The sequence below is a fragment of the Ascaphus truei genome, chromosome 11 (genome assembly GCF_040206685.1).
Source record: "Ascaphus truei isolate aAscTru1 chromosome 11, aAscTru1.hap1, whole genome shotgun sequence".
In the NCBI taxonomy this organism is placed as follows: Eukaryota; Metazoa; Chordata; class Amphibia; order Anura; family Ascaphidae; genus Ascaphus; species Ascaphus truei.
This window is the reverse complement of record NC_134493.1, coordinates 41,831,336-41,858,627: the sequence shown is the minus strand read 5'-3', so window position 1 is coordinate 41,858,627 and position 27,292 is coordinate 41,831,336. Positions and strand designations below refer to the sequence as shown.

Below are 27,292 nucleotides of genomic sequence, written 5' to 3'. Positions count from 1 at the left end.
TACTTCTATTTGTTCTCCGGAATTAGGAAAAAATCTGCTGGAAAATTTTTACATTGAGACGAGCAATTTTAATAAAAAAATATTATAAAAACATTTTTTTTTGTTGTTTTATCATCTAAAATAGGGGTGGGCAACTCCAATCCTCAAGTGCTACCAACAGGTCAGGTTTTCAGAATATCGCTGCTTCAGCACAGGTGGCTCAGTCTGAGCCACTGATTGAGCCACCTGTGCTGAAGCAGGGATATCACTAACTTGACCTCTTGGTGGCCCTTGAGGACTGAACTTACCCACACCCATGATCTAAAATATTGCGAAAGCCCTAAATCCAGGAGATTACATAGGTACTGAATGCGACAGCGGCTACATATAGAAAAACACCTATGTAACCAGCTCAGTGCTGAAGGGGCCCCTACACGCAGTAGAAATATGCCAGCACTGGAGGAGTGTAAGCGGTATGCATGATGACTGGAAACAATGCGTCTATGGCAGAGTTATGTGGGTTTGGCTCACTCCACATTTGACGCACGCGGCCGAATCCTTGAATCGCTCGGTTTTATATTGGTTCGTCTTCTACACTTGAATCTGTTATTAGTCGATGAGATCAGAGGCAGGAAACACACAGCAGAGATGGGGGCGAGTGACTTCTCAAACCCGGCAGCTCCGGTGGGAAGTGTCGGCAAACTGCAAATTAAACCCTTGTCAGGGCGCGGAGACCCTCGCTCTATTGTATCTGTCTGAAAGCTGCATGCAGACCAAGCAATATCCTACATGTGTTTTTTTTAAGAAATCAGTTCTGTACTATGAGAAAATACTTGTAGCATTTAATTTAAAAAAAACTAAAAAAAACTCTGAATGACATTATAACGTAACAAGCATTTTTTTGTTTCGATTGAAACCATTTACAAACTCACATCCCCTTCCTCTTCTGGAACAGGCTCTGGCACACCCTTTTGGAGCCCTGCCCTCTCTCTAGCAGTGCACCAATTGTATCTAGTGACTGCCTGGTCACATGATCTTCCCCACAGAACTTTGCACCTTGGGTCCTCTTCTGCTGCACTGGCAGCCATTTAGTGAACCACCCGAGCCGAATCTTCACTGATCGATCACAAGAGAGCAGATCGATCGGCAACCGAGCTAATGACTTATTGTGTGGATTGTATTGATGCACATATTAAAGGCAGCTTGGACTGCTACTTGAAGGGCGATGTGCTGATGTAGAGCGGGGACCATCCTTTCCCCAACAGAATACTTTCATGCAAAAAAAAAAAAAGTATCTCCGCCACAACCCCATCAGTACATCAGGTTCCAAATGTTGGGAGAACCTTAATTCTGCGACAATAAATCAGAAAGGAGATGTCCCCCTCACTCCCTGATCTGTGGGTTGTTGGTGCAGGCGCAGATCCTTTTAATTCATTAGGAATTAACTCCTTGGCCGCTGGGCCAGCTAACCATTTATAGCAGAGGCTAGAGCAGAATTATAGGCAGGTCGTTAATATGAAGGTAGAATTTGGAGCACTGCACACCGCATTGAAATGCAACGTGCTGCAATAGAAAGCGATACAAAGTATAGCTACAAACGTCCAGCTGTCTGAAGATCCTTCCACTGAGGGAGCCCATAAATCATTTTTGGGGAGGTTAGCGGGGGCAGATCACAAGATACGAGTCAGACAGGTAACAGTCCAGGGCCGGCCAACTCCAGTCCTCAAGGGACACCAACAGATCAGGATTTCCCTGCTTCAGCACAGGTGGCTCAGTCTTCGACCCTTGAGGACTGGAGTAGACCATTCCCACCTTAGTCATATCTTCCAAATCAGGGCTTTAAACAAGGTACATTGGACTTCCCCCCCGTCCCCAGTGACGGGATAACAGGGATCTGCCCTCCTCTCCTGCCAGTCTTACCCGAGATCTGTGCATGGGATTGTCAAAGTCTGTCCCCTCTGGTGCCAGCAGCAGCCATCCTCCGTAAATGGGCTTTGCCTGAAAGACAGAACCAAGAAAACAGGTGAGACCAAAGAAAAACCCGCAGGGCCCTGTAGGAACTTCCTCCCCCAGCAGGTTCTAAACACACACACACGTCAATCCTATGGATTTAATGAAAGGGAACGGACGCCATATTAAAAGTGGCCACATGCCTGTGGATTGACATGCAGAATGCATCAGTCTACAATAGGAGGAAGGGATCACTGTACAAAGCAATTAGTCCGTTTTAAATGAGCACGGGCGGCCGTCACCGGTGTGTATACAGAGAAGCTGTCCAGGGCTCTGCACAGTGTCACAGTGTGTGTCTGCGCCTGCACTGCATCAGATGTGACAGGTGTCACCTTAACATGGGCCAGCTGGTGACAAGCAGAGAGAGACCAGCAGGAAGCCCTGGGCTTAGTGTATATGTTACAGGAAGACCTGGCATAGTGATACTAAGCAGCAACGCGCGGATCAGAGCTGCAGGCACCACTACAGACTCAGAACCCCTGGCCCAGATAATCTCAAACGCTTAACCCTTTCACTACCAGAAGGCAGCCATGCATTAGAGTAGTGAAAGGGTTAAGCAGCTCAGTGCAATATTTCACAAGCTCACCATGAAGCAGGGCATGGAAATCAGGAAACAGTGTTACAAATACCTGTACAGAGGGCACATTCATACCTCCAATTAAATAAAATAACAAATCTTTAAAGCAGCAATGTGCTTTCCTTTCTCCTGAGCTGAACTGCGTTCATTTCAGCTTAGGGGACCCCCTGTTCCCCGAGATATTTACCTCCGTAGGGGATGCCGGTAGCAGCGTGGCAAACAAAATGGCGACTTAAATGCCCCTTTCCACACAGGCCAATAGGAAGCCGTGATGTCATCCCTTGCGGCTTCCTATTGGCCCGAGTGACCAGGACGTTTATAACGGAGGAGCTGCTACTGGCACCCCCTACAGAAGTATCCGGGGGAGCAGCGGGTCCCCAGAGCTGAAATTAATGGGGTTCAGCTCAGGAGACCCCCTGCTTCTCACCTATATAAAAATAACATATAATAAATGTTGTGCTCCTTTAAATACACCTACAGTACCACTACTTTACAATACTCTTATTATGGCCTTCTACCCAGCCTGCATTCCCATTGGGTGCGAAGGCAGACAGCGGCCGGCTTCAGAACAGAGAGAGGGGAGGAATTGTAACAGGAATACTTTTACACATTGCTTGAAGCAGAGTACGATCACTGAGTTTACATAGTAAGGCTGCGCTTATAGTGCCGGCAACAGCGACGTCGCAGCAAAACAAATGCATTGCCACCGTCGCGTGCGCTTATAGTAAGCGCGACGCGACGGATTGGTCGCGATCGCTGGAAGTCATCTCCATTTGATTTTCCAGCGACCGTCGCCGGCACTATAAGCGTAGCCTTACCTCCTTCCTGGCACGGACCGTATACACCTAGTTTAAAAATACAATGTACTGTTCAAAGAGATCTCATTCACCTGATCATTCCAACTCGTGGGTAATATTTTATATTTAGTAGAAAGCTGTTCGCTGATGACAAAGCATATATCCCACTTCAAAGGCTTGCGTCTAAGTGGCGGTTCTCCTTTGACCAGGATCAAGGCCGACAAACCATTTACATGGGAAAATCACAGATTGCACACAAAGAGGATACAATTCACAACAATTCCCATCTATGTCAGGTCTCAGCGAGGCCGAAGACCTCTCTTTCGGGTAGAATGCCTCTAATAATGAAAACAAAAATACCCTTTGCGAGCACATTCAGATGTCTGACGGGTCTGCAGTCCTGCCCTTCCCCATTATCTCTTAGCATACCATGCTTCCACTGCAGCCAGGGATTCTGGGTAATGCCATGCAGACGAGCACAGTGTCACCTTTAACTTCTCCATTTTAACAAGGGAGCCTAGCGGGGCCGGCTTGCAGAGGCCCCCGCACTCGTCCCCACAACAGTTAAACTGATTGCCGGGGGGGTGGTGGGGGGGGGAGGGGGGAGAGGGGAGTACCTCTTACCTTCCATCCGGCCTCATCTCTGCGATGTCACGTTGCCATGGTAACATGACACTGCAACGTCGCACAGGTGCAGATGGCGGAGCAGGTAAGAGGCCCATGTTCTCTCCCCCGGCACGGAGCCCCGCTTTATTCCAAGCCGGCTCTGCCTATAAGCTTATGCCGGTCTCATTACACAGCTCGGGTTACAGAAGCGCATGGCCTACAACCCTAGTCACAGACAGCTGTTATGGGGTTTCAGTGTGAGGTTGCTTACTGGCTTTGCAATGTGAAAACTGGAAGTGGCTAAAACCAAAAACCAAATAAGTTATGGCGAGTAAAAAATAAAAAAAGCGTCAAAACCCTCTGCTGTAGCAAATAACAAAGTAACGTGTCTCAGACAGGTCTAACCCGGCCCTTCCCCATTATCTATAAGCATACAAGGCTTCTATTAGAAACCTAAACCTCACACCCTGAACTGGTATCCACCACGCACACTGCTTTGTGTGTATGACTATATAAGGGCTATACGTGATGGGAACCCAGTATATAAACAGTTTATTTCCACAGTTCCCAGCTCGGCGCTGGGAGCGAGTGGAAAAAGAAGGATTGTTTATAGGACATTGACCCCATGCCCCATCCCCCCCCCCCCCAAGTAATTTTCCTTGGTTTGTTTGAAGGATTCTGGTCATATTATTTGGGTTCTCGGTGGTCAGCGCTGTCTGCCTCCGGTTCCCATTGGATAATTACACAACGTCAGCCAATCACAGGGGAATAGATCAAATATCTGAAGGATAAAGAGGTCTTTAAAGGGCCAATCCCTCCCAGGACCTAAGTGAAGGAATGGCAGGGCCATGCTGGATAGGTTCAACATTGAGGGCTTATACCAGGGGTGGGCAACTCCAGGCCTCAAGTTCCACAACATGGTCATGTTTTCAGGATATCCCTGCTTCAGCACAGATTGCTCAATCAGTGGCTCAGTCGAAGCTGAGCTGTACTGAAGCTGGAACGGATTGAGCCACCTGTGCTGAAGCAGGGATATCCTGAAACAGGACAGGACAGCCTTCCTTATAGTTATACAGCATTAGGTCATTCACTATAGGAGTGTTAGGTACACTCTTAGTATTATTTTTTTAAATCACAATAGCGCTATTATACACATTTTCTTTTTTTCCCCCTCACAGGGATATCCTGAAAACCTGACCTGTTGGTGTTTACAATAGTTATCGGATCTTGAGGTAAGTGTTTGTGAAAAGAAAAAGAAAAATTGAGAACTATTTTTACCCATTCTAGAAGTAATCCCCCTTCTTCCTAAAACGACATTTCATAAATAATCTCATTTCCAACCTAACCACATCATGAAAGGCTCTATCTAGTAATGGTTTCCAGATTAAAATCGGGGGAAATATTTGGGGGTCGCACTAAAGATGGCACACCATGAAGTCTCTCAGAGATGCCAGTTTGACCCAGAGGGCATCACGAGATCAGTCAACAGGATTTGGCAAGTGCCATAAGGTCACACCATGTATGTACCGTGAAATCGGAGAGATTTTTAAAGAACAATGGAAAAGTGACATGTCCACACACGCACACATGTTTAAGGTCTCAGGCACATGATTTGGGCTGCATTGCCCTATAAACAAAGCAGTTTTTTTGTTCTAAAAATGAAACACTGCTCTTGTTTGTATTGACATTTCTGCCCTCGTGCAGTCTGAGCGGGAAACATCTCGTAGGACATCAGAAGCCAATTATTCAAACGAGCAATCATTTTTTTATTTCCCCCTCATTAGGGGAATCCAAATATGACACGCTATTTTAAAGCTGCAGTCCAAGCAATATCCTACGTGTTTTTTTTTTTTAATAAATCAGTTCTGTACTATGAGAAAATACTTGTAACATTTTTTTTAAACTCTGAATGGCATTTTTTATGCATTATAATGTAACAAGCATTTTTTGTTTCTATAGAAACCATTTACAATGTCACATCCCCTTCCTCTTCTGAAACAGGCTCTGGCACACCCCTTTTTGAGCCCTGCCCTCTCTCTAGCAGGGCACCAATTGTATCTAGTGACTGCCTGGTCACATGATCTTCCCCACAGAACTTTGCATCTTTGGTCCTCTTCTGCTGCACCGACAGCCAATTAGTGAACCCCGGAGCCAAATCTTCACCGATCGATCACATGAGAACGGATCGATTGGCAACGTAGCTAATTACTTATCTTTGTGTGGATTGTATTGATGCACATATAAAAGGGGGAAAATAATTAAAAAATTAAAACAGCAGCTTGGACTGCAGCTTTAAGTGCATTTCCAGTAATGAAAATGAGAAACGCAAAACGAGTTGCATATCGCAGGCTACAAGCGGGAGAAGCAGACATGCAAAATTAAGTAACGCAAAGTTCTGCGGCTTCAAAGGTTTCTCAGTGATACCAAGTCGATGCCTGTCATTTTATTAGTCAGCTCTGCTGCCTTTGCGGCAGGTCCACCCTTCTTAAATTATAGCTTCAAAATGTTAAACCATGTCACAAACACAAAAAGGTGTAGCAGCAAAGCACTCATCCATGTGACGACTGCCGGCAAACTCACGGCACGAGATAGACGCCCGCCAGGGACTGCCCTAGAATCCAGGTACCAGAAAAAGATCAGTGGCTTTTTTTCCCTGCGTTTGATCTTCAGGATTTGTTTCTGGTTCGGCAACAAAAATGCAACTTTTAAAAAGATACCGACATCCCGGACAACACAGACGCAGGCGGATGCCCGGATCCGCCATTAGGAAGGTGAAACGTTTAGCAAAACAAACAGCAAGAGGAAGCTTCCCACCCGTGGGCACGGCGAGGACAGGATCACACGCAGGACGCGGCCCCGACTCCTCGCACACGTGCAGGAGACACGGGCGGGCGCCAAGGCGGGATCCTGCTCGCGATTCCGAGCTGTAACATATCCCAGAAACCCTGGGTAACAAGATATTCATCTCAATGTCTCTCTCCTGGATAAACAGAAGTGAAACTGTTACATTATTAACCGCTCGCTTTGAATCATTGGGTACGTGGAGCGGACGCGCCGGGCAGAATTATGGCGAGAGTAAGACGTTGCAGGCATGTCCTGCAGGAGAGGTTTATAGCCATTGGGAGTCAGGGTTACAATGTGCAGCGATTGTACAATTCATCTCTACTGAGCACCAGTCTCATCCTGGGGCTGTGACGTCTTTACAGCTCCCCAGCCAGTTATGGAGTTCTGTATAAAGCAGAGCAACACAGCTCGCCTGAATAACCCATTCCAGCGGTGCTCAACTCCAGTCCACAAACCCACCCCCCCCTCAACAGGTCAGGTTTCCAGGATATCCCTGCTTCAGCACAGGTGACTCAATCAGTCCCAGCTTCAGCACAGGGGGCTGAAAGGCTCAGTATTTGAGCCTCAGAGCCCCCTGTGCTGAAGCGGAGATATCCTGAAAGCCTGACCTGTTGGAGGGGAAGGGGGGGGGTCTTGAGCTCTGGAGTTGAGCACCCCTGACCCATTCTATAGGGCCCAGCCTATGGGGTTTTCATTGCACGGAGGGGACTTGAAGGTGCAGTCCCATGTAGAAACGAACACTATTATTTTTGTGAAAGACTTCTCCATATAATCAGCTTCCTTACAAACATACGATGACCCTTAAAAGTCACCATTTTACTTTGAATCTTGGGATTTTTGCCAAATTCCTACTCATCTGCTACTTTGGTAAGGATGATATAATTACGATGCCAACAAAAAAAACACAAGCTTTGAGGACTGACAAACAGTCTGATCACCAAACATTTGATAAAGATTGTAAAAAAACAAAAAACAAACAAAAACACAAAGCTTTTGTTTACCAGGAAAATGTTACAAGTCCTTTGTAAACATTGCAATCAATCAGCTCTATTTAGCCTTTTAAACATGGCACGGTTCTTAGGTCCTTAATTCATTCGAGGAGGGACTTGACCTTTTGAAGCTCAAGGTAAGTTTACCCCGTGACTACTACGCCTGAGTGAATATACCACAGAAAGAATGGACGGCAGCATCTGTTTTAATAGGGCGACGCGAGACCATTTGTACATGTTATGCCAGTGGAACACCTGGTGCTTTAAAACTCATGCGCTGCTGGAAGGAATGAACACAGAATGCTTCACTATGGAACTGCTGCTCTCCCGGCACTTCAAGTGTTAATCTTCCCTCTCTGACATGAGGAATCAGATACAAGCAACATGTGCCTTTACATCATGGGGGGGCTCAATGACAGTAATCAAGCACCCCCGCCCCAACAGGTCAGGTTTTCAGGATATCACTGCTACAGCACAGGTGGTTCAATCAGTCCCTGCTTCAGCACAGGTGGCTCAATCTGTCCCCAGCTTCAGCACAGGTGGCTCAATCAGTCCCTGAATTGGATATCCTCAAAACCTGACCTGGAGGAGGGCTCCAGAAATCATAAAATAAACAATGCTGCCAGCTAAACTCCCCCGAGGAAATGAAACACAATCAGATGCAGCAGGCTGGATGTAGAAGACTCGAATGCTGACAAATAGAAGAATACCAGGAGGAGACGTCCACAAAACATTTCCAAGTACTGGTGCAAACCAAAAAGGTTGAAAAAGCTGTCTGTGAGTAGGGCTACAGGCCGTGCACTTCTGTAATCCAGGTTGTGCTGAAAAGCTGTGTTACGCGGCAGGCAGAAGCTTAAAGGGGTCCCATGTTAAAATGGATAAGGAGCAAAAAGGTGACAGTTCATGTCATTACCCAGAATCCCTGACTGCAGTGGAAGCATCACATACTAAGAGATAATGGGGAAGGGCAGGGTTGCAGACCTGTCTGAGACGTGTGAATGAGCCCACACTGTGGAATTTCTATTTGCTGTACAAAATACTGGTCTGATTTTAATTGACCAGATTAGAACCTAATAAAACAGGTCACCGGTTCAGTCTTGATTCTTTTGCGGGCCTGGCCCCTTAATCAGCAAGCAGATTTAACCCTTTTGTGCCAGGACACGGCCGCTTCCTGCAAACCTCCCAGCGCTACGAGTTCCCGTTCTCTGACTCGCTTGACAGAGAGACTTGTGAGGAATGCGTTTAACTGGTTACATCATTAGTGTGGATTACTGAGGCTGTGTCACAGGCCAGAACCACACAGGCAGCAAAACAACTACACCGCCCAGCCTTCTAATCCCGTCCCGTCAGTGGGTATATGTTATGTTGAACAGCAGCCCTGCGCCCTTATTATTCCCGTTTCCTGCCCTAAAAGCTTCTTCTTGACCACAGCCGCAGAGCTACGGGAATCTGGGCATGGGGAGCGTAGAGGGGCTGACCTCTTCTATGGTACACGTACTTCTACATCAGGGGTAGCCAACTCCAGTCCTGAAGAGCTACCAACAGGTCAACTTGTCAGGCTATCGCTGCTTCAGCACAGGTGGCTCAGTCGAAGGAGGGATAGCCTGAAAACCTGGCCTGTTGGTAGCTTTTCAGGACTGGAGTTGGCCACCCCTGTTCTACATAAACCACCATCCAATGTGTTCTTGTATTGTTTTTATGGTGAAAAGCACCCGAGACCACCAGTGATACCCCCTCTACTTCAGAGGACATTAACAGTTTCAGAACAGTTGTATTATTAAAGAAAAGCCCTAGGTCAGGTGAGGGATCCATCCTGCTTCTCTGTATAGTGTTCCAGGCACTGGCAGCGCTCTATGTACAGAGTGGGATATGTTACTAATGGAATGTACAAGCTGGCTGGAGCTTCTATTGTAACCGCCTAATCCTCCAGCACACACATCAGCTACAGAACCTTAGTGTGTCAACAAACGCACACCGCCAGCACACACATTACAATGGTGTTCTAAATGGCTCCAACATACCTTATAGAGAAGTACAAAGGGAAGCACAATGTCACACATTAAAATATCCTCTCACATGCAGACCTAGTAAGTCACCCGCTGAACCAAGGAACTCACAATCTACTAGGCAATTACATCCAAGGGTGGAAAACGGATTCCGCAGGTAGAAATAATGTGTTTATACTGATGTTTGTCGGCGCTGCTTTCATGGGAACGAACGATCCTGGGAACATCACTATATTTCATTAGCACAAGCTGAAGATGTGCAGGTTTTTTTATGCAGCAGAATAGAAATAAGGAAGGGTTAATATTGAGGAAATGCTGGGTTTCCGTGAATTTGGATGTGCATTGATCTTGGTTTTTTTTTTTGCTTTTAGCTGCAGTTATTCTCGGTATTAAAAGGAATAAGTATACAGGGAATACTATTCTTATAACGTTATTCAGGAAGACACAGAGCTGCAAAGCACTTGGGAAAAACATTTTGGGCCTTTTATCCCATTTAATATCTTCTATAATAAAACTCATGAGTTATAGATATGCAATTCCCCCCCTCCCCCCTTTCCTGGTGTTGGTACTAAAACTAGGAGTTAACAGTGAGTGTATGTGTTAAGCTCCACTCAGAGTCACAGAAGGTATAAAGGATAGGAGTAGAGGATTCTGGGACAGAGTTCCACCATGGAAGAACGAGAAGCTTCAGGCAGTAGAGTTAGGGTTCCGCAAAGTATAGCATAGATCAGGCCCCCCTTTTACTGTGTTTCAGATAGACACAGTGTCCCTTCAGATAGGAGAGAAGAGCATGTCCCAGTAATGCAGACATACCTCAGAAGGCCAAGGAGAAGTGCACCCAGGATGTCTGGGAATCAGCCGTACCCGCGGATCCCCACACACAGTATTCAGTACCCCCTGAGGAAGTGGCAGTTCCAAAGCAGGGGTTGGAAAGCAACCAACGTTGCACAGAACAGGATCTCAGCGCGAGCCCACAATAAAAAAGGGACAATAACAATATTAATAAGGAGGTCGGCCCGGTCCACCAGATGATCGTCGGTAACGTACAAGTAAATGCACCTCCCATGGGTGTTAAGAGTGGACACTCCGGGAAGACCCATATTAACAGTGATAGGAGAATGGATTAAATGAGGTAGAACAATGCAAATCTACCTGCACCTTCGGTGTTCCTAAGCATGGGAACATAAATAAAGATGGAGGTGGTACTATAAAACTCCTGGCGCCCATCTTTTCCTTTGGCCAGCCGACACAGACAACCCCCCGAGACAAGATACGGACGGCTGAGTCCATAGGGACTTCAGCCGTGCGGAGGCTGCTTTCCCTGGCCTTAGTCCGTCGGGCCAATGACGTCACGGAGCTGGTTCGCCCTCATTGGGCGAACCGCTCACGTGATTGGCCCCTCTGCGCGCAAATTTAAATTGGATTGTCGGCTACACTTCCGCACGCCCCTGCTAAAGCCGCTCTCATTGCGGCTGCAGGGGCTCACTGACAAGCGTCAGTGCGGGTCAGCGACTAAGCGCTGACCATGCCCGCGGCCTTAAGCGTATGCTGTGGTCTAATACACCACTACACTGATATAGCCTCCCCAGGGAGGGGTATACACACACGAATGCTACAACATAAAAGTGAAGAGTCGCTGTGCAGAGCATCAGCAGCACATTTAAAAGGTGACTAACAGAAAAGTATTTTCCTCGCACACAGTATGGGGGCATCGTTTGTGTAGTTAGTGCGGTATATTACAGGACCACGCCAGCATCTTGTTCAGGTTTGGGAAGGCAGAAGAGACATGTGAGAACACTGCCCCTGAGACATCCGCGTGAGAAACCCGCTGGGTAACATACTCCCTACCATTATATGAAACACACACATACAAGAATGTCCCGAAATACCTCTGTCCCGAAACCCCCAAAATCCGAACTGTGGTCAGCCCCTCCCCCCCGGAACATGCCCAGGATTTCTGATGAAAGGACCGCTTGCCCCTCATGTTTCAGCGGGGGCAGCTGACTGCCCCCTGGGACGGACAAGTGGAAATATTTAGATATACTCCCTTACACTCACAGTCTCCACAGCAGCTTCACAGCTCTGGAATTTTGCAGTGAGCAGAGTCAGGAAATATGCCATTTCCACTGCTAAGTGTTACCCATAAGGAGAAAGTGCTCTCAGATTAACCCTCTGCTGCAACAACAGGACGCAACAAGGAGAAATACACACACTCCGCAAAAAGTGGCATCAAAAAGTGTCCATAGAACATACAAGGGTGATCATCATCATCATCATCAATTTTTGGAGTAAAAACGCGCCTCCATTTAAGGGGGCTCGCAATACTTTATAGTTAAACAAATTAAAATGATAAGCAATTGTTTGGTTAGACAGGAAAAGCCAGGAGGAAGAGAGGCACGTCTTACACCGAGCCCCAAACAGTGGTAAGGTAGATATATACACCCGAGCTTTGGCAGTAGCGAGTTCCAGACCTCTGAAGCTGCACACGAGAAGGCCCCCCCCACCCAGCGTCGGGTGCAGTAACCTTGGCACGGAGAGGCGGACTGCTCCAGGACCCGAGCACATAGCCAGTATTCCTCAGCGACTTTAAGTCCGGCCCTACAGGAACGAGGCAACCCATTGTAATGTGGTCCCACTGATAACCAGCTAGGTCCCTCAAGCGGTGCAGCAGCACCCCATAATCAATTGGGTCGAAGGCCACTGAGATGTCTAACATGACCATTGCAGAAATATAGTCCATGACCATCAATAAGTCATCTGCCACACAGATCAGGGCTAACTCAGTTCCATGACCGGTTCTAAAGCCAGACTGCATGGGGTCGAAGAAGCTGTCCCTTTCCAGACAGAATCTTTCAACTGGGTGAAAACTACCCTCTCCAACACCTTCCCTACCATGGGAAGGTTGGAGATTGGACGATAGTTGACGAGAACATCAGCCTCTAGACCCCCTTTCTTCAACAGGGGGCGGACCAGCACCTTTTTCAAGGCCACTGGTACCTTCCCCCACAGTGAGGGATCTATTGATCATTTCCACCAACCACGGAGCTACTGCATCAATGGTTTCTTTCAGGAGCTATGATGGACAGGGATCCAGGAAACAAATGGTCCAGTTCATCCCAGTCATGACAGAGAAAATAAAGGATTGAGATGATGCTGAACTCTCCCAAGTCCAGCTTTGCCTGTGGAGTGAGGCAGACCACGGGGTCCCCTGAACCCCCTGAGGAAGCCTGCATACAGGTGAAACGCATAGGGTGAAGATCCTGAACCACTGAGCTCAAGTCCTAATCAGATACGCATCCCCTGTCTTGGCACCAAACTATGAATCCTGACGGACATCACCTGTAGACACAGAGCTGGAGGAAGAGTAACCCGGATGGACGAAGGCGGACAGACACAATGAACAGCGGTTCTCGCTGCACCGCATTGCAGAATTACCGGAGTGAAGAATCCAGAGGAGGAACGTCCTCTATACATATGTTTGGCTTCCCACAGCAGTGTTTGTCCCCTAGAGAAAGCATAATCACGCAAGTCGCATGTGCGCGGACAAGGACGGACGATCACAGCGGCAGACCGGGGAGGTGAGAACTGGTGCACTAGGTTCCAGCTGCAACGCGGATACCGTGGTGAGAGAATCCCCTTTGCCAGCATAGCACAGTTACCCTCCATTTTCCCTCATTAGCACCTATCCCCGACCCACAAATATAACCTACGTTAGACCGGGCAAGCTGTGAAGCACACGCGCCAGACAGGCAACGGCGGGATTACATTAAGTAAAGGAAAAACGCTGGAATAACACACTGTATAGAAGCAAAGGTAAATACAAGGACAGCTTTGTGCCAAGAGGACATTTTCATATGCTAGAACAGGGGCGTGCAAACGTTGTGCTGTCAAAGATCACCCTATGATCTGTCCATAGGGGAGAGGAAGAAAATTTCACATCCCAAACTGATAACCCCAGCGTGAAGATTAAGTTGAGTGTATGACTGTGATCGTGTGTCGGGCCATGCACAAATTGACAAAATCCCATCGTTTCAAAAAGATCCCTGGCCTCAGCATTGTATGGGTCATCAGCCCACATGTTGAGGTCCCCAAGCACTACAGAGTGAGGGAACTCCAGTAATATGGGAGTGACCACATCCGACAAAAGACGTAAAATCACCGGAATGGGGCGTTTTTCCGCGGCTATTTGTCACGACCAAAATGCCACCAGGACACTTTGCTGCATAGTAGCTCACTGCGCACCCAACAAGCCAAGCCAGGTCTGCCACTCCAACAACTGCATGTTTAAATGTCCCATGCGGGGCATTTAAAGATGGCACGTCGTAGCGTCCTGTCTAGGCAGTGTAGCGGTCCCGGGCGGGACATTTACACATCCAGTTATCGAAGTGGGTGGTCGGGCGCAGCAGACCTGACAGGTCGGGTCAGGTGCAGGAGCGGACATCACAACGAAGTGTTCCGCTGTGAAATGTCCCGGCGACATTTTGGTCGCAGCGAAACATCCTACACCGCAAAATCACCCCTGTGTCCAGGCGGCCTATACATCAGGCTGAAATACAAAGCTTGGGTTGTCATGCATGGCACAGCGAACAGTCATATACTCAAAAGACTTGAGCCTGGGCCCAGAGTGGGAGGTGCAGATAAGATTGGACTGAATATCACGGCTACCCCCTCCACCCCTTCCTCCCCCTCCTTACCCTGCCTATGAACATGCAACCCAGAGTACCCATCAGTGACTAGGTCACACAAAGGAATGTCAATCCCAGCAGTTAGGCAGGTCTCTGTGATAAATACTAAATGTGATTGACCCAAGACAATAGTCTCACGCACCAGTGGGGCATTTATAAGCATGATATCCAGAGCAGGCTCCTGTAGTTTGACAACTTATCTGAATTCCGGTTCCCTGGTGGCGGGGGATTGATTTCAAGACCCCAGGTCGCCGGCCTTAGTTCCCGACAACCTCTGCCTGGGGTACCGGCGAGGGCAATGAGCGGTCTCAATCCTCTGAATGAGGGAAGGGGATGGATATACCAATCCTCGCTTGGCCCAAATACCTAGTTCCCGGCAGCGTTCCTCTACCCCCTAGCCCACCCCATACCAGGATCCAAGAAGAGGGAGGCACACAGCCAGGTCAGCTGCCAAATACCCCATACGACACACTGGCAGCAGGACCTCTTACACACCCATGTCCCAGACAAGACAAACAGTTGTCCAAAAACAGAGGACGATGGTTAAAAGGAGATATGAGTGATAACTTAAAACAGGCAATAGTCCTCGATACACATATTAGACAATAGCTGGGTGCCCCAGCCTTGTCTATCAATCCCAAACAAGCAAGGACTACAGGCAGCACCCTAGAGACTTGCTACAAGTCTTGTTCTGCGGCTGTCTGCAGGAGACTTGGTGCTTACATGGATTGAGTGCTCATGGGATGAATGTATGAGTGAACGAGGAGAAGTTTGGGGAAGAATGCAGTAGTTAAGGGGGGGGGGGAGAATGGGGCATAAATGCAGCATGGATACAGGTGTGTAGAATAGTAAGCTCACCCAAAGCTGTCCAGTAATACGAGTCTACAGATTGTCCACATCTTGTCTAACTCCTGTATAACCATCAGTCCCCTTATAAATGTTCCCTTTGAAATGGGCCTGCATGAAATGCTATGCGAACCCCAGCTATGATTCCGCTATGCTATCTGCACACTTGTACTCCTAAACCACCACATGACCATCAATTAAACAGCTTCATTGCACTCCAGGCAGGACATTGGGCAGACTATTTTACATAACATCACACTAAACCACGACACCCAACATATCAAATTAAAGAATACACATTTCAGGAAGGGGCTTGATTTTGATCAGAGGGGCTCAGCCTCTAGCCGGCCAATTCCAGTCCCCAAGGGCCACCAACTGGCCAGGGTTTCAGGATATCCCTGCTTCAGCACAGGTGGCGCAGTTGAAGACTGCACCACTTGTGCTGAAGCAGGGATATTCCGAATACCTAGCCTGTTGTTGGCCCTTGAGGACTGGAGTTGGCCCATCCTGCTCTAGTCAATAGTCCACTGGGTCTAATTATGTTTTTAGATGCATCAGATTGGAGAGCAGGAACAGCAGACTGCAGGAGAAATATATATACACAGTATATATGGCGGTGAGGCCATGTACTATACGAAGGCTGCCGGCCAGTAGGGTAGATATCCCCATTGTACACACTGAGGGCAGTTATAACCTCTCCTCCCAACAGAAACAATGACAATCTGACACCATGAGGACAGAGGAGTGACACAAAGTGTCAGGGACATCAGCTAAAAACATCCACTTCAACACCTACAATATCTGTTTATTTATACGACTCCATCACACAGCTCAGAGCATTAACTATTCATCTGCACTACTCACAAACTGCACCCCCCCCCCCCCCCAAATCAGGAGGGGACCTGGGGTCTCCCGACACACAGTAACAAGTCAGAGGACAGACCCAGACCAACATTTACATGGGGGGGAAGGGTGGGAGGAGTAGAGGGGGGGGGATATACACAAAGAGGGGGAGGTGGGGGATATACACAAAGAGGGGGAGGGGGGGATATACACAAAGAGGGGGAGGGGGGGATATACACAAAGAGGGGGAGGGGGGGATATACACAAAGAGGGGGAGGGGGGGATATACACAAAGAGGGGGAGGGGGGGATATACACAAAGAGGGGGAGGGGGGGATATACACAAAGAGGGGGAGGGGGGGATATACACAAAGAGGGGGAGGGGGGGATATACACAAAGAGGGGGAGGGGGGGATATACACAAAGAGGGGGAGGGGGGGATATACACAAAGAGGGGGAGGGGGGGATATACACAAAGAGGGGGAGGGGGGGATATACACAAAGAGGGGGAGGGGGGGATATACACAAAGAGGGGGAGGGGGGGATATACACAAAGAGGGGGAGGGGGGGATATACACAAAGAGGGGGAGGGGGGGATATACACAAAGAGGGGGAGGGGGGGATATACACAAAGAGGGGGAGGGGGGATATACACAAAGAGGGGGAGGGGGGATATACTCAAAGAGGGGGAGGGGGGATATACACAAAGAGGGGGAGGGGGGATATACAAAGAGGGGGAGGGGGGATATACAAAGAGGGGGAGGGGGGATATACAAAGAGGGGGAGGGGGGATATACAAAGAGGGGGGGGAGAGGTGGTATACAAAGAGGGGGGGGAGAGGTGGTATACAAAGAGGGGGGGAGAGGTGGTATACAAAGAGGGGAGAGGTGGTATACAAAGGGGGAGAGGTGGTATACAAAGGGGGGAGAGGTGGTATACAAAGGGGGGAGAGGTGGTATACAAAGGGGGGAGAGGTGGTATACAAAGGGGGGAGAGGTGGTATACAAAGGGGGGAGAGGTGGTATACAAAGGGGGGAGAGGTGGTATACAAAGGGGGGAGAGGTGGTATACAAAAGGCGGAGAGGTGGTATACAAAGGGGGAGAGGTGGTATACAAAGGGGGGAGAGGGGGTATACAAAGTCGGTAGTGTGTGTTCTGAGCAGTGACATGAGGATTTGGGGGATCTCACCTGGTTAAGGTCCTCGTCAGACAGTAGATGGGACTCCCGGGGTTTGAAGCAGTTCTGACATTTGCTTTTATTGAAGATATTGGCCTGGAACTTCCTGCACGGGTTATCCTTGGCAGACATAATCACAGGGGGGGGGGGGGGTCAGGTGAGTGGGCCAGGAGTGAGGGGGTTGAAAGGTAGTCGAGGAGGGGGGAGGGGGGGGCAGTGACCTGGAAGTGTGGAGGGCGGTTAGTGGCCCGGGGGAAGGAGGGGGAGTAGTCCGGCGAGGGGGCAGTAGTATGGCGGGGGGGCGGTCAGTGGCCGGGGGGCAGGTCAGTGGCCCGAGGGCGGGGGGGTGGCAGTGGTCTGGCGAGGGGCAGTGGTCCGGTGGGGGGCCAGTCAGTGGTCAGGGGGTAGGAGGGGCACTGGTCCGGCGAGGGGCAGTAGTCCGGTGGAGGGCCGGTCAGTGGCCCGAGGGCGGGGGGCCGGTCAGGGGCCCGGGGGAGGGGGGCAGGTGAGTTTCCCCCATATCTCGTGGCCCCGGAGCAGGATCCCCACAATTCGGTGTAAATGTCACATCCCGGATCCGGTGCTGGGGTCCCTCTCTGTGTGCAGGGCGGGGGGTTATCTGGCTGGGCCCGGGTATCCCCCGGTGTCGGTCCCCGGTTATCCCCCGGTGTCGGTCCTTGGCTATCCCGGGTGTCGGGCTCTGGTTATCCCCCGGTGTCCCCGCCTCCTCCTGGCAGATTCCGCAGTTACTGATAGATTGTACCGAGCCCGGCGGGGAGCTGCTGGGCGGGGCCAGTGGGGTTATGAGTGACAGCGCTGGCAGCCAATCAGACCGCCGAACCCCCTCCCCCCAGCCTCTCCTCCCGCAGGATAACAAAAGAAAGCGGAGGCTCTGTGATTGGACAAGTTAGGCTGTCTCCAGAGGGCGGGTCCTGGGCTGCATAGTTAGGTAGACTCGCAGCATTCCCCAGGGATCCACTGACAGCTGCTGGGGAATAGGGGAGGGGCTGGGGGCAGGAGGACAGTGCTGGGGAAGAGGGGAGGGGCAGGAGGGTGGTGCTGGGGGGAGGAGGGCGGTGCTGGGGAGGATGGGAGGGGCAGGAGGGCGGTGCTGGGGTGAGATGGGCAGGGCTGGGGTCAGGAGGGCAGTGCTGGGGGCAGAAGGGCAGTGCTGGGGCAGGAGGGCAGTGCTGGGGTGAGATGGAAAGTGCTGGGGGCAGGAGGGCAGTGCTGGGGGCAGGAGGGCAGTGCTGGGGGCAGGAGGGCAGTGCTGGGGGTCGTGGGCAGTGATGGGTGCTGGGGTGAGGAGGGCAGTGTTGGGGTGAGGAGAGCAGTGTTGGGGAGAGGATGGGCAGTGCTGGGGGGAAGAGGGCAGTGCTGGGGTGAGGAGGGCAGTGCTGGGGGGAGGATGGGCAGTGCTGGGGGGAGGAGCGCAGTGTTGGGGTGAGGAGGGCAGTGCTGGGGGGAGGATGGGCAGTGCTGGGGGGAGGATGGGCAGTGCTGGGGGGAGGAGGGCAGTGCTGGGGGGAGGATGGGCAGTGCTGGGGGGAAGAGGGCAGTGCTGGGGGAGGATGGGCAGTGCTGGGGGAGGATGGGCAGTGCTGGGGGAGGATGGGCAGTGTTGGGGTGGTCAGCGCTGGGGGGAGGATGGGCAGTGCTGGGGGGAGGAGCGCAGTGTTGGGGTGAGGATGGGCAGTGCTGGGGGGAGGAGCGCAGTGTTGGGGTGAGGATGGGCAGTGCTGGGGGGAGGAGCGCAGTGTTGGGGTGAGGAGGGCAGTTCTGGGGGGAGGATGGGCAGTGCTGGGGGGAGGAGGGCAGTGCTGGGGGGAGGAGGGCAGTGCTGGGGGGAGGATGGGCAGTGCTGGGGGGAGGATGGGCAGTGCTGGGGGGAGGATGGGCAGTGCTGGGGGGAGGATGGGCAGTGCTGGGGAGAGGATGGGCAGTGCTGGGGGGAGGATGGGCAGTGCTGGGGAGAGGATGGGCAGTGCTGGGGGGAGGATGGGCAGTGTTGGGGTGAGGTCAGCGCTGGGGGGAGGATGGGCAGTGCTGGGGGGAGGATGGGCAGTGCTGGGGGGAGGATGGGCAGTGCTGGGGAGAGGATGGGCAGTGCTGGGGGAGGATGGGCAGTGCTGGGGGGAGGATGGGCAGTGCTGGGGGGAGGAGCGCAGTGCTGGGGGGAGGATGGGCAGTGCTGGGGGGAGGATGGGCAGTGCTGGGGGGAGGATGGGCAGTGCTGGGGGGAGGATGGGCAGTGCTGGGGAGAGGATGGGCAGTGCTGGGGGGAGGATGGGCAGTGCTGGGGAGAGGATGGGCAGTGCTGGGGGGAGGATGGGCAGTGCTGGGGGGAGGATGGGCAGTGCTGGGGGGAGGACGGGCAGTGCTGGGGTGAGGATGGGCAGTGTTGGGGGAGGATGGGCATTGCTGGGGAGAGGATGGGCAGTGCTGGGGGGAGGATGGGCAGTGCTGGGGGGAAGAGGGCAGTGCTGGGGGGAGGATGGGCAGTGCTGGGGAGAGGATGGGCAGTGCTGGGGGGAGGATGGGCAGTGCTGGGGGGAGGATGGGCTGTGCTGGGGGGAGGATGGGCAGTGCTTGGGTGAGGATGGGCATTGCTGGGGGGAGGATGGGCAGTGCTGGGGGGAGGATGGGCAGTGCTGGGGTGAGGATGGGCAGTGTTGGGGGAGGATGGGCATTGCTGGGGAGAGGATGGGCAGTGCTGGGGGGAGGATGGGCAGTGCTGGGGGGAAGAGGGCAGTGCTGGGGGGAGGATGGGCAGTGCTGGGGAGAGGATGGGCAGTGCTGGGGGGAGGATGGGCAGTGCTGGGGGGAGGATGGGCTGTGCTGGGGGGAGGATGGGCAGTGCTTGGGTGAGGATGGGCATTGCTGGGGGGAGGATGGGCAGTGCTGGGGGAAGAGGGCAGTGCTGGGGGGAAGAGGGCAGTGCTGGGGGGAGGGTGGGCAGTGCTGGGGGGAAGAGGGCAGTGCTGAGGGAGGAGGGCAGTGCTGAGGGAGGAGGGCAATGCTGGGGGGAGGAGGGCAGTGCTGGGGGGAGGATGGGCAGGGCTGGGGGAGGAGAGCAGTGCTGGGGAGAGGCTGGGCAGTGCTGGGGAGAGGCTGGGCAGTGCTGGGGGGAGGAGGGCAGCGCTGGGGGGAGGATGGGCAGCGTTGGGGGGAGGATGGGCAGCGCTGGGGGGAGGATGGGCAGCGCTGGGGGGAGGATGGGCAGCGCTGGGGGGAGGATGGGCAGCGCTGGGGGAGGATGGGCAGCGCTGGGGGGAGGATGGGCAGCGCTGGGGGAGGATGGGCAGCGCTGGGGGAGGATGGGCAGCGCTGGGGGAGGATGGGCAGTGCTGGGGGGAGGATGGGCAGCGCTGGGGGGAGGATGGGCAGCGCTGGGGGGAGGATGGACAGCGCTGGGGGGAGGATGGGCAGCGCTGGGGGGAGGATGGGCAGCGTTGGAGGGAGGATGGGCAGCGCTGGGGGGAGGGTGGGCAGTGCTGGGGGGAGGGTGGGCAGTGCTGGGGGGAGGGTGGGCAGTGCTGGGGGGAGGATGGGCAGTGCTGGGGGGAGGATGGGCAGTGCTGGGGGGGGGAGGATGGGCAGTGCTGGGGGGGGGAGGATGGGCAGTGCTGGGGGGGGGAGTGGGCAGTGTTGGGGGGAGGATGGGCAGTGCTGGGGGGGGGTGGGCAGTGTTGGGGTGAGGATGGGCAGTGCTGGGGGGAGGATGGGCAGTGCTGGGGGGAGGATGGGCAGTGCTGGGGGGAGGATGGGCAGTGCTGGGGGGGGGATGGGCAGTGTTGGGGGGAGGATGGGCAGTGCTGGGGGGGGGATGGGCAGTGTTGGGGTGAGGTCAGCGCTGGGGGGGGGGATGGGCAGTGTTGGGGGGAGGATGGGCAGTGCTGGGGGGAGGATGGGCAGTGCTGGGGGGGGGGATGGGCAGTGTTGGGGTGAGGTCAGCGCTGGGGGGAGGATGGGCAGTGCTGGGGGGAGGATGGGCAGTGCTGGGGGGAGGATGGGCAGTGCTGGGGTGAGGATGGGCAGTGCTGGGGGAGGATGGGCAGTGCTGGGGGAGGATGGGCAGTGCTGGGGGGAGGATGGGCAGTGCTGGGGGGAGGATGGGCAGTGCTGGGGGGAGGAGCGCAGTGCTGGGGGGAGGAGGGCAGCGCTGGGGGGAGGGTGGACAGCGCTGGGGGGAGGATGGACAGCGCTGGGGGGTGGATGGGCAGTGTTGGAGGGAGGATGGGCAGTGTTGGGAGGATGGGCAGTGTTGGGAGGATGGGCAGTGCTGGGGGGAGGATGGGCAGTGCTGGGGGGAGGATGGGCAGTGCTGGGGGGGTGGGCAGTGTTGGGGTGAGGATGGGGAGGATGGGCAGTGCTGGGGGGGGATGGGCAGTGTTGGGGTTAGGATGGGCAGTGCTGGGGGGGGATGGGCAGTGTTGGGGTTAGGATGGGCAGTGCTGGGGGGAGGATGGGCAGTGTTGGGGTTAGGATGGGCAGTGCTGGGGGGAGGATGGGCAGTGTTGGGGTGAGGTCAGCGCTGGGGGGAGGATGGGCAGTGCTGGGGGGAGGATGGGCAGTGCTGGGGGGAGGATGGGCAGTGCTGGGGGGAGGATGGGCAGTGCTGGGGGGAGGATGGGCAGTGCTGGGGGAGGAGGGCAGTGCTGGGGGAGGATGGGCAGTGTTGGGGTGAGGATGGGCAGTGTTGGGGTGAGGTCAGCGCTGGGGGGAGGATGGGCAGTGCTGGGGGGAGGATGGGCAGTGGTGGGGGAGGAGGGCAGTGCTGGGGGAGGATGGGCAGTGTTGGGGTGAGGATGGGCAGTGTTGGGGTGAGGGCAGTGCTGGGGGGAGGAGGGCAGCGCTGGGGGGAGGATGGGCAGTGTTGGGGGGAGGATGGGCAGTGTTGGGGGGAGGGTGGGCAGTGTTGGGGGGAGGGTGGGCAGTGTTGGGGTGAGGAGGTCAGCGCTGGGGGGAGGAGGGCAGCGCTGGGGGGAGGAGGGCAGTGTTGGGGTGAGATGGGGCAGTGCTGTGTGTGTAATGTGCAGAGCAACGTGCAGAATAATATATAATATGGACAGTGATATATATATATCTATATCCTGCAAATCTTTCCAATCCTTGTAGGTTTCATCTTCAAGTCTATTATTAAAAATATACATTTTACATTTGCAGACATTACTATAACTGTAATTATAGAAGTAAAACGTAGTACTGAAGTATCTCAGCGTCCGCTCCTAATCAGTTTATTGGAGATTTGATTGATATTGATAAACTGGATGAGTTTCTCAGTAATTGAATCACATCCCAAGGGATTTCCTGGGATAAAAGGTGCAGAAGCATTTCTGTAAATGCTGGGTTACTGGATGTACCAACCTCTCATAACAAGCACGGACTCCCCCTGGCATTGCCACATCTCCCCACTACAAAAGTCTCCCGCCACGCACTGTTCCAAGTGACTTCAAAAAGTTGTTGTACTGAGATACATATATTGCAGGGGTGCTCAACGCCATTACTCAAGATTCACCACCAGGTTAGGTTTTAAGGCTATCGCTGCTACTGCACAGGTGGCTCAATAAGTCCCAGCTTCAGCACAGGTGGCTCAATCAATGGATCGGTCTTCAATATCCCAAAAACTCGACTTGTTGGTGGGCCTTGAGGACTGGAGTTGGCTTCCCCCTGGTCTAACGTCAGAAAGGTTGAACCTTAATTTTGTAAATAAAGGAATTTGGTGTAAGACGCGCACCAGGTTCGTAGGTGCGCAGGGAGACCTCAGGTGGCCAGGAAGTGTCCCTGAGACCTCAGGTGGCCAGGAAGTGTCCCGGAGACCTCAGGTGGCCAGGAAGTGTCCCGGAGACCTTTGGTGGCCAGGAAGTATCCCGGAGACTTCAGGTGGCCAGGAAGTGTCCCGGAGACCTCAGGTGGCCAGGAAGTGTCCCGGAGACCTCTGGTGGCCAGGAAGTGTCCCGGAGACTTCTGGTGGCCAGGAAGTGTCCCGGAGACTTCAGGTGGCCAAGAAGTGTCCCGGAGACCTCAGGTGGCCAGGAAAGGTCTCGGAGACCTCAGGTAGCCAGGAAGTGTCCCGGAGACCTCTGGCCAGGAAGTGTCCCGGAGACCTCAGGTGGCCAGGAAGAGTCCCGGAGACCTCAGGTGGCCAGGAAGTGTCCCAGAGACCTCAGGTGGCCAGGAAGTGTCCCGGAGACCTCAGGTGGCCAGAAAGTATCCCGGTAGGAGTGACGGTGGGTGTGGGACAGGAGCCATGTATCTGGGCTATTGGGATGCTTCATGTAAGAGGTGGGATGTAAGGTTTCATTTAAAGGAGGGGAGAGAAGGTGCTTGGTGTATACCGAGTGTGAGGGCCTTCCACAGGTAAGTGGGGAAGGGAGGGAAAAAAGGTTTAAGGCGAGAGAGAGCAGTAGAGGTGAAAGGGATGGAGAGGAGGCAGTTATGGGCAGAGCGCTGGAGACGAACAGAGGCATAGAGAGATCAAAGCTGATGTGTAGGGAGGAGCAGATTAGGGAAGAGCCTTAAAGGTAAGGAGGAGAACTTTGTAGGTGATCCAAAACGATAGGAAGCCAGGAGAGGGATTTAAGGAGGAGATGAGCCGAGACTGTTTTGGGAGAAAGTGAAATTATTCTAGCAGCTGAATTTTGGATAAATGTCCCCCCTCCCAGAGTCAGAGGCGTAAGCTGCGTGCTTCCTTTTCAGGATAAAATCCAGGTCCCTCCTCAACAGAAGTCCTTTTGGATATGTGTATGTCATGGGTGGAGCTGCTTGGTTTTCACTTTACACATGTGGTGCTATCTAAACCGGTGTGTATTCCCACGTTGTGACTTGGGATTGCCGCCTATTTTTATGGAGATATCCTATAACGATGTGAGAGGTACGCTGTGATCCCACATAACTCGCTCCAAACAGTCCTGTGCCCGTCCTATGGAGTGACCCAACAGCACCATCGGGAAGGGGATACCTGGCACAAGCATCTCAACTTCACCCTGGTAGCTGCCGCCTCGCCCAGTACATGGAGCGATACTCTTCGGTGTCAGAGCGATGGGGTGTGCTGGCACGGAAACCCCGTTCAATGCAGAGCCTGCTGTCCCTGTTGTGTCGTTAAAATATTCCTAATGGGTCCAACTCTGTGTGCCTACTGACATTGATTGTGTCTCTTGTTTCCTTGTGGGCGCCTTTACTACTTGCTGTAGCTCACTTGTATGTCTAACTTATCCTTTCAATCAAACCACCCGTCCCACTATCTGGGTTCTCTTAGTCGTCAGCAAATAGAAATCCCACGGTGTGAGCACATTCACACGGGGGTGGCACTTTCATTAGGCAACGCAGCGGGTGGTCTCCATGCTTCTGGCTTCCTTTCCCTGCTGCAGGGTCTTTAGAACACCCAGCACCGACTCATCTCGCATGGTCCCCAGTGTAGCCAGGGGTTGGGCCCTGTGCTCAGCCGGACGCTGGGGCTCTAGACTTATTCCCCCGCCTAGAGAATCATAGAGCTACCCCTGCACTAGCCATGTTTGTCCCCCACTCCTGGTCGGCAGTGAAAAGGTTAAACAACAAAACCCTAGTTCTGGTTCGTAGGCGGATCACCACGTATCCCAAAGTGGCCAGGTCGGCGGTCGCTGCGCATTTTAACCCCAGTGCACGGCAGGCTTTCCTGGCTGTGACGGGGTTAAAACAGAAATAAATTGACATTTTGTGTGGCCTCAAAGATTAGCTTTACATAAACATTGCAAACCCCGCCCATAAAGAAGTCCGGGCCGTTAACACGGCAGCTGTACAAGAGAGAAGCGTGGTCACTGCTTCCTCGTAAAGTCAGCTGACATGTGCAGGGGAGCATCACTGGTCAGGTCACGAGGAGCTGGACACTGGGAGAGTGAGTGACGTGTCCAAGGTCACGAGGAGCTGGACACTGGGAGAGTGAGTGACGTGTCCAAGGTCACGAGGAGCTGGACACTGGGAGAGTGAGTGACGTGTCCAAGGTCACGAGGAGCTGGATACTGGGAGAGTGAGTGACGTGTTCAGGGTCACGAGGAGCTGGACACTGGGAGAGTGAGTGACGTGTCCAAGGTCACGAGGAGCTGGATACTGGGAGAGTGAGTGACGTGTTCAGGGTCACGAGGAGCTGGACACTGGGAGAGTGAGTGACGTGTCCAAGGTCACGAGGAGCTGGACACTGGGAGAGTGAGTGACGTGTTCAGGGTCACGAGGAGCTGGACACTGGGAGAGTGAGTGACGTGTCCAAGGTCACGAGGAGCTGGACACTGGGAGAGTGAGTGACGGGTCCAAGGTCACGAGGAGCTGGACACTGGGAGAGTGAGTGACGTGTCCAAGGTCACGAGGAGCTGGACACTGGGAGAGTGAGTGATGTGTCCAGGGTCACGAGGAGCTGGACACTGGCATTGGAGTTTATTTACATCAGGGTATTAATAGAAAGTGGGTAGCGGTGCAGCTCGAGTCTTGTAACCATGCGTCAGGGTGCTGTGCTTGTGAGTGATTCGGGGAGGAATCACTAAGAATCAGGACTCTGAGACGGGTGAGGGCATTAGTGTCACCAAATTAGCACGTCAAACTCCCTTTTAAAGGAGCAGTTCCTCCTCCAACCTGTTTTATACATTTTAGCCCCCATTTATTTTACAGGGTGGGAATCTGGGGTTCTCGTGAGCAAAACGCCACCATTTCCAGCCCCGGAGACCCCCCTTCCCTGTTCCCCAGATACTAAGCAGTGAAATTACTGGATTTAAATCCCCCTCCGGGGATACAACACGGCTGCCAAATTTTGGTCCAATAGGAAGCTGCAACACTATTGGTCGTGGCTTCCAATTGGACGGCCATTTAAATCCCCGTTAAAAACCAGGAAGTAATGCCAGCAACTTCACCAGTAAGCATCTCGGGAACCAAAGCTGAAAATAGTGCGGTCCAGCTATGGAGGACTCCCCCCTACCCCCTCCCAGTTTCCATTTTAGGGGGGAATGCTCCTTTAATTGCGCATGTGTGCGCCTACGTACTAACCTCATGTTTCTGCAGCTGCGTCAAAAATGTATTTTTTTCCATTTGTTTCGGAGCGCAGAAACGGGCCACGCTTGGCGACTATGCATGTAATTAAAAAAAGCGATATTTCCGTGCACCCCCCCAATCTATTAAAAGTGCATCAAGTTCAAGTAAACCCTAAAGAGACTTCATAGTATTAGCGCAGAATGAAGTTGCTATTTATCACCCACACATTTCATGCAGCACAGATTCCATCATCTAGATCAGGGGCTCAACTCCAGTCCTCAAGCCTCCCCCTCCCCAACAGGTCAGGTTCTCAGGATATCCCAGCTTCAGCACAGGGGGCTCAGGGGCCGCTTGCACCGAGGCGTCATGTGTAGGAAGTCTTCGTGCACACGGCGCACATTTGTTGAAGGTTTGTATTACTTTTTAGCACTACAATTTGGACGCACAAAAATGTATTTAAACGGAAGCTTAGCGCTCGCGCCTCGATTTTTGCAACATAAGAAGAATCTTGTCATAAACATATTAGATTCCCGGTTATTAATAAGCGATATTTCTGAGATAAATTGGGTGTTTTCGTTTTGAGACCCCGATAATGCGACGCGCGATTCCCTCTCTTACCCAAAGACGGAGCTGTGAAACCTTGTCACCCAATTTACAGAGTTCCTCTACATAAGGCCGCGCCTATAGTGCCGGCGATGGCGACGGCGACACGACGGGTGACGTCACCCGTCGCCGTAAGTTATATTTCGCCAGGCGGCGGCGCTGGTTTCCTGGCATTTGATTGGTTCAAGGGCCGTCACGTGACACGACAGCCCTTGAAAAATCAAATTTTGCCAGCTACCGGTTTTCGCGACGGTGACGTCGCTCCGTGGCTTTGTCGCGGTCGTGCGCACTATAAGCGCACACAGCGGCGGCAATGCATTTGTTTTCGGGCGACATC

General features: G+C 52.7%; 1 protein-coding gene across 8 annotated transcripts in view; it reads right to left on the bottom strand.

The window, feature by feature from the left end:
* MPRIP (myosin phosphatase Rho interacting protein) overlaps positions 1-18,284 on the bottom strand; it is a 123,214-nt gene extending 104,930 nt beyond the window's left edge. For 3 of the 8 annotated variants that reach the window (XM_075565848.1, XM_075565849.1, XM_075565846.1), the window contains exons 1-2: positions 17,371-18,284; positions 1,900-1,977 (exon numbers count right to left, since the gene is read on the bottom strand). In XM_075565848.1, coding sequence (XP_075421963.1) covers positions 1,900-1,977; positions 17,371-17,490 — 198 coding nt within the window. In that variant the 5' untranslated portion in view covers positions 17,491-18,284. The remainder of the gene's footprint in view (positions 1-1,899; positions 1,978-17,370) is intronic. The other 5 variants (XM_075565854.1, XM_075565853.1, XM_075565850.1 and 2 more) reach the window with 4 other exon arrangements.
* Between the last annotated feature and the right edge of the window lie 9,008 nt (positions 18,285-27,292).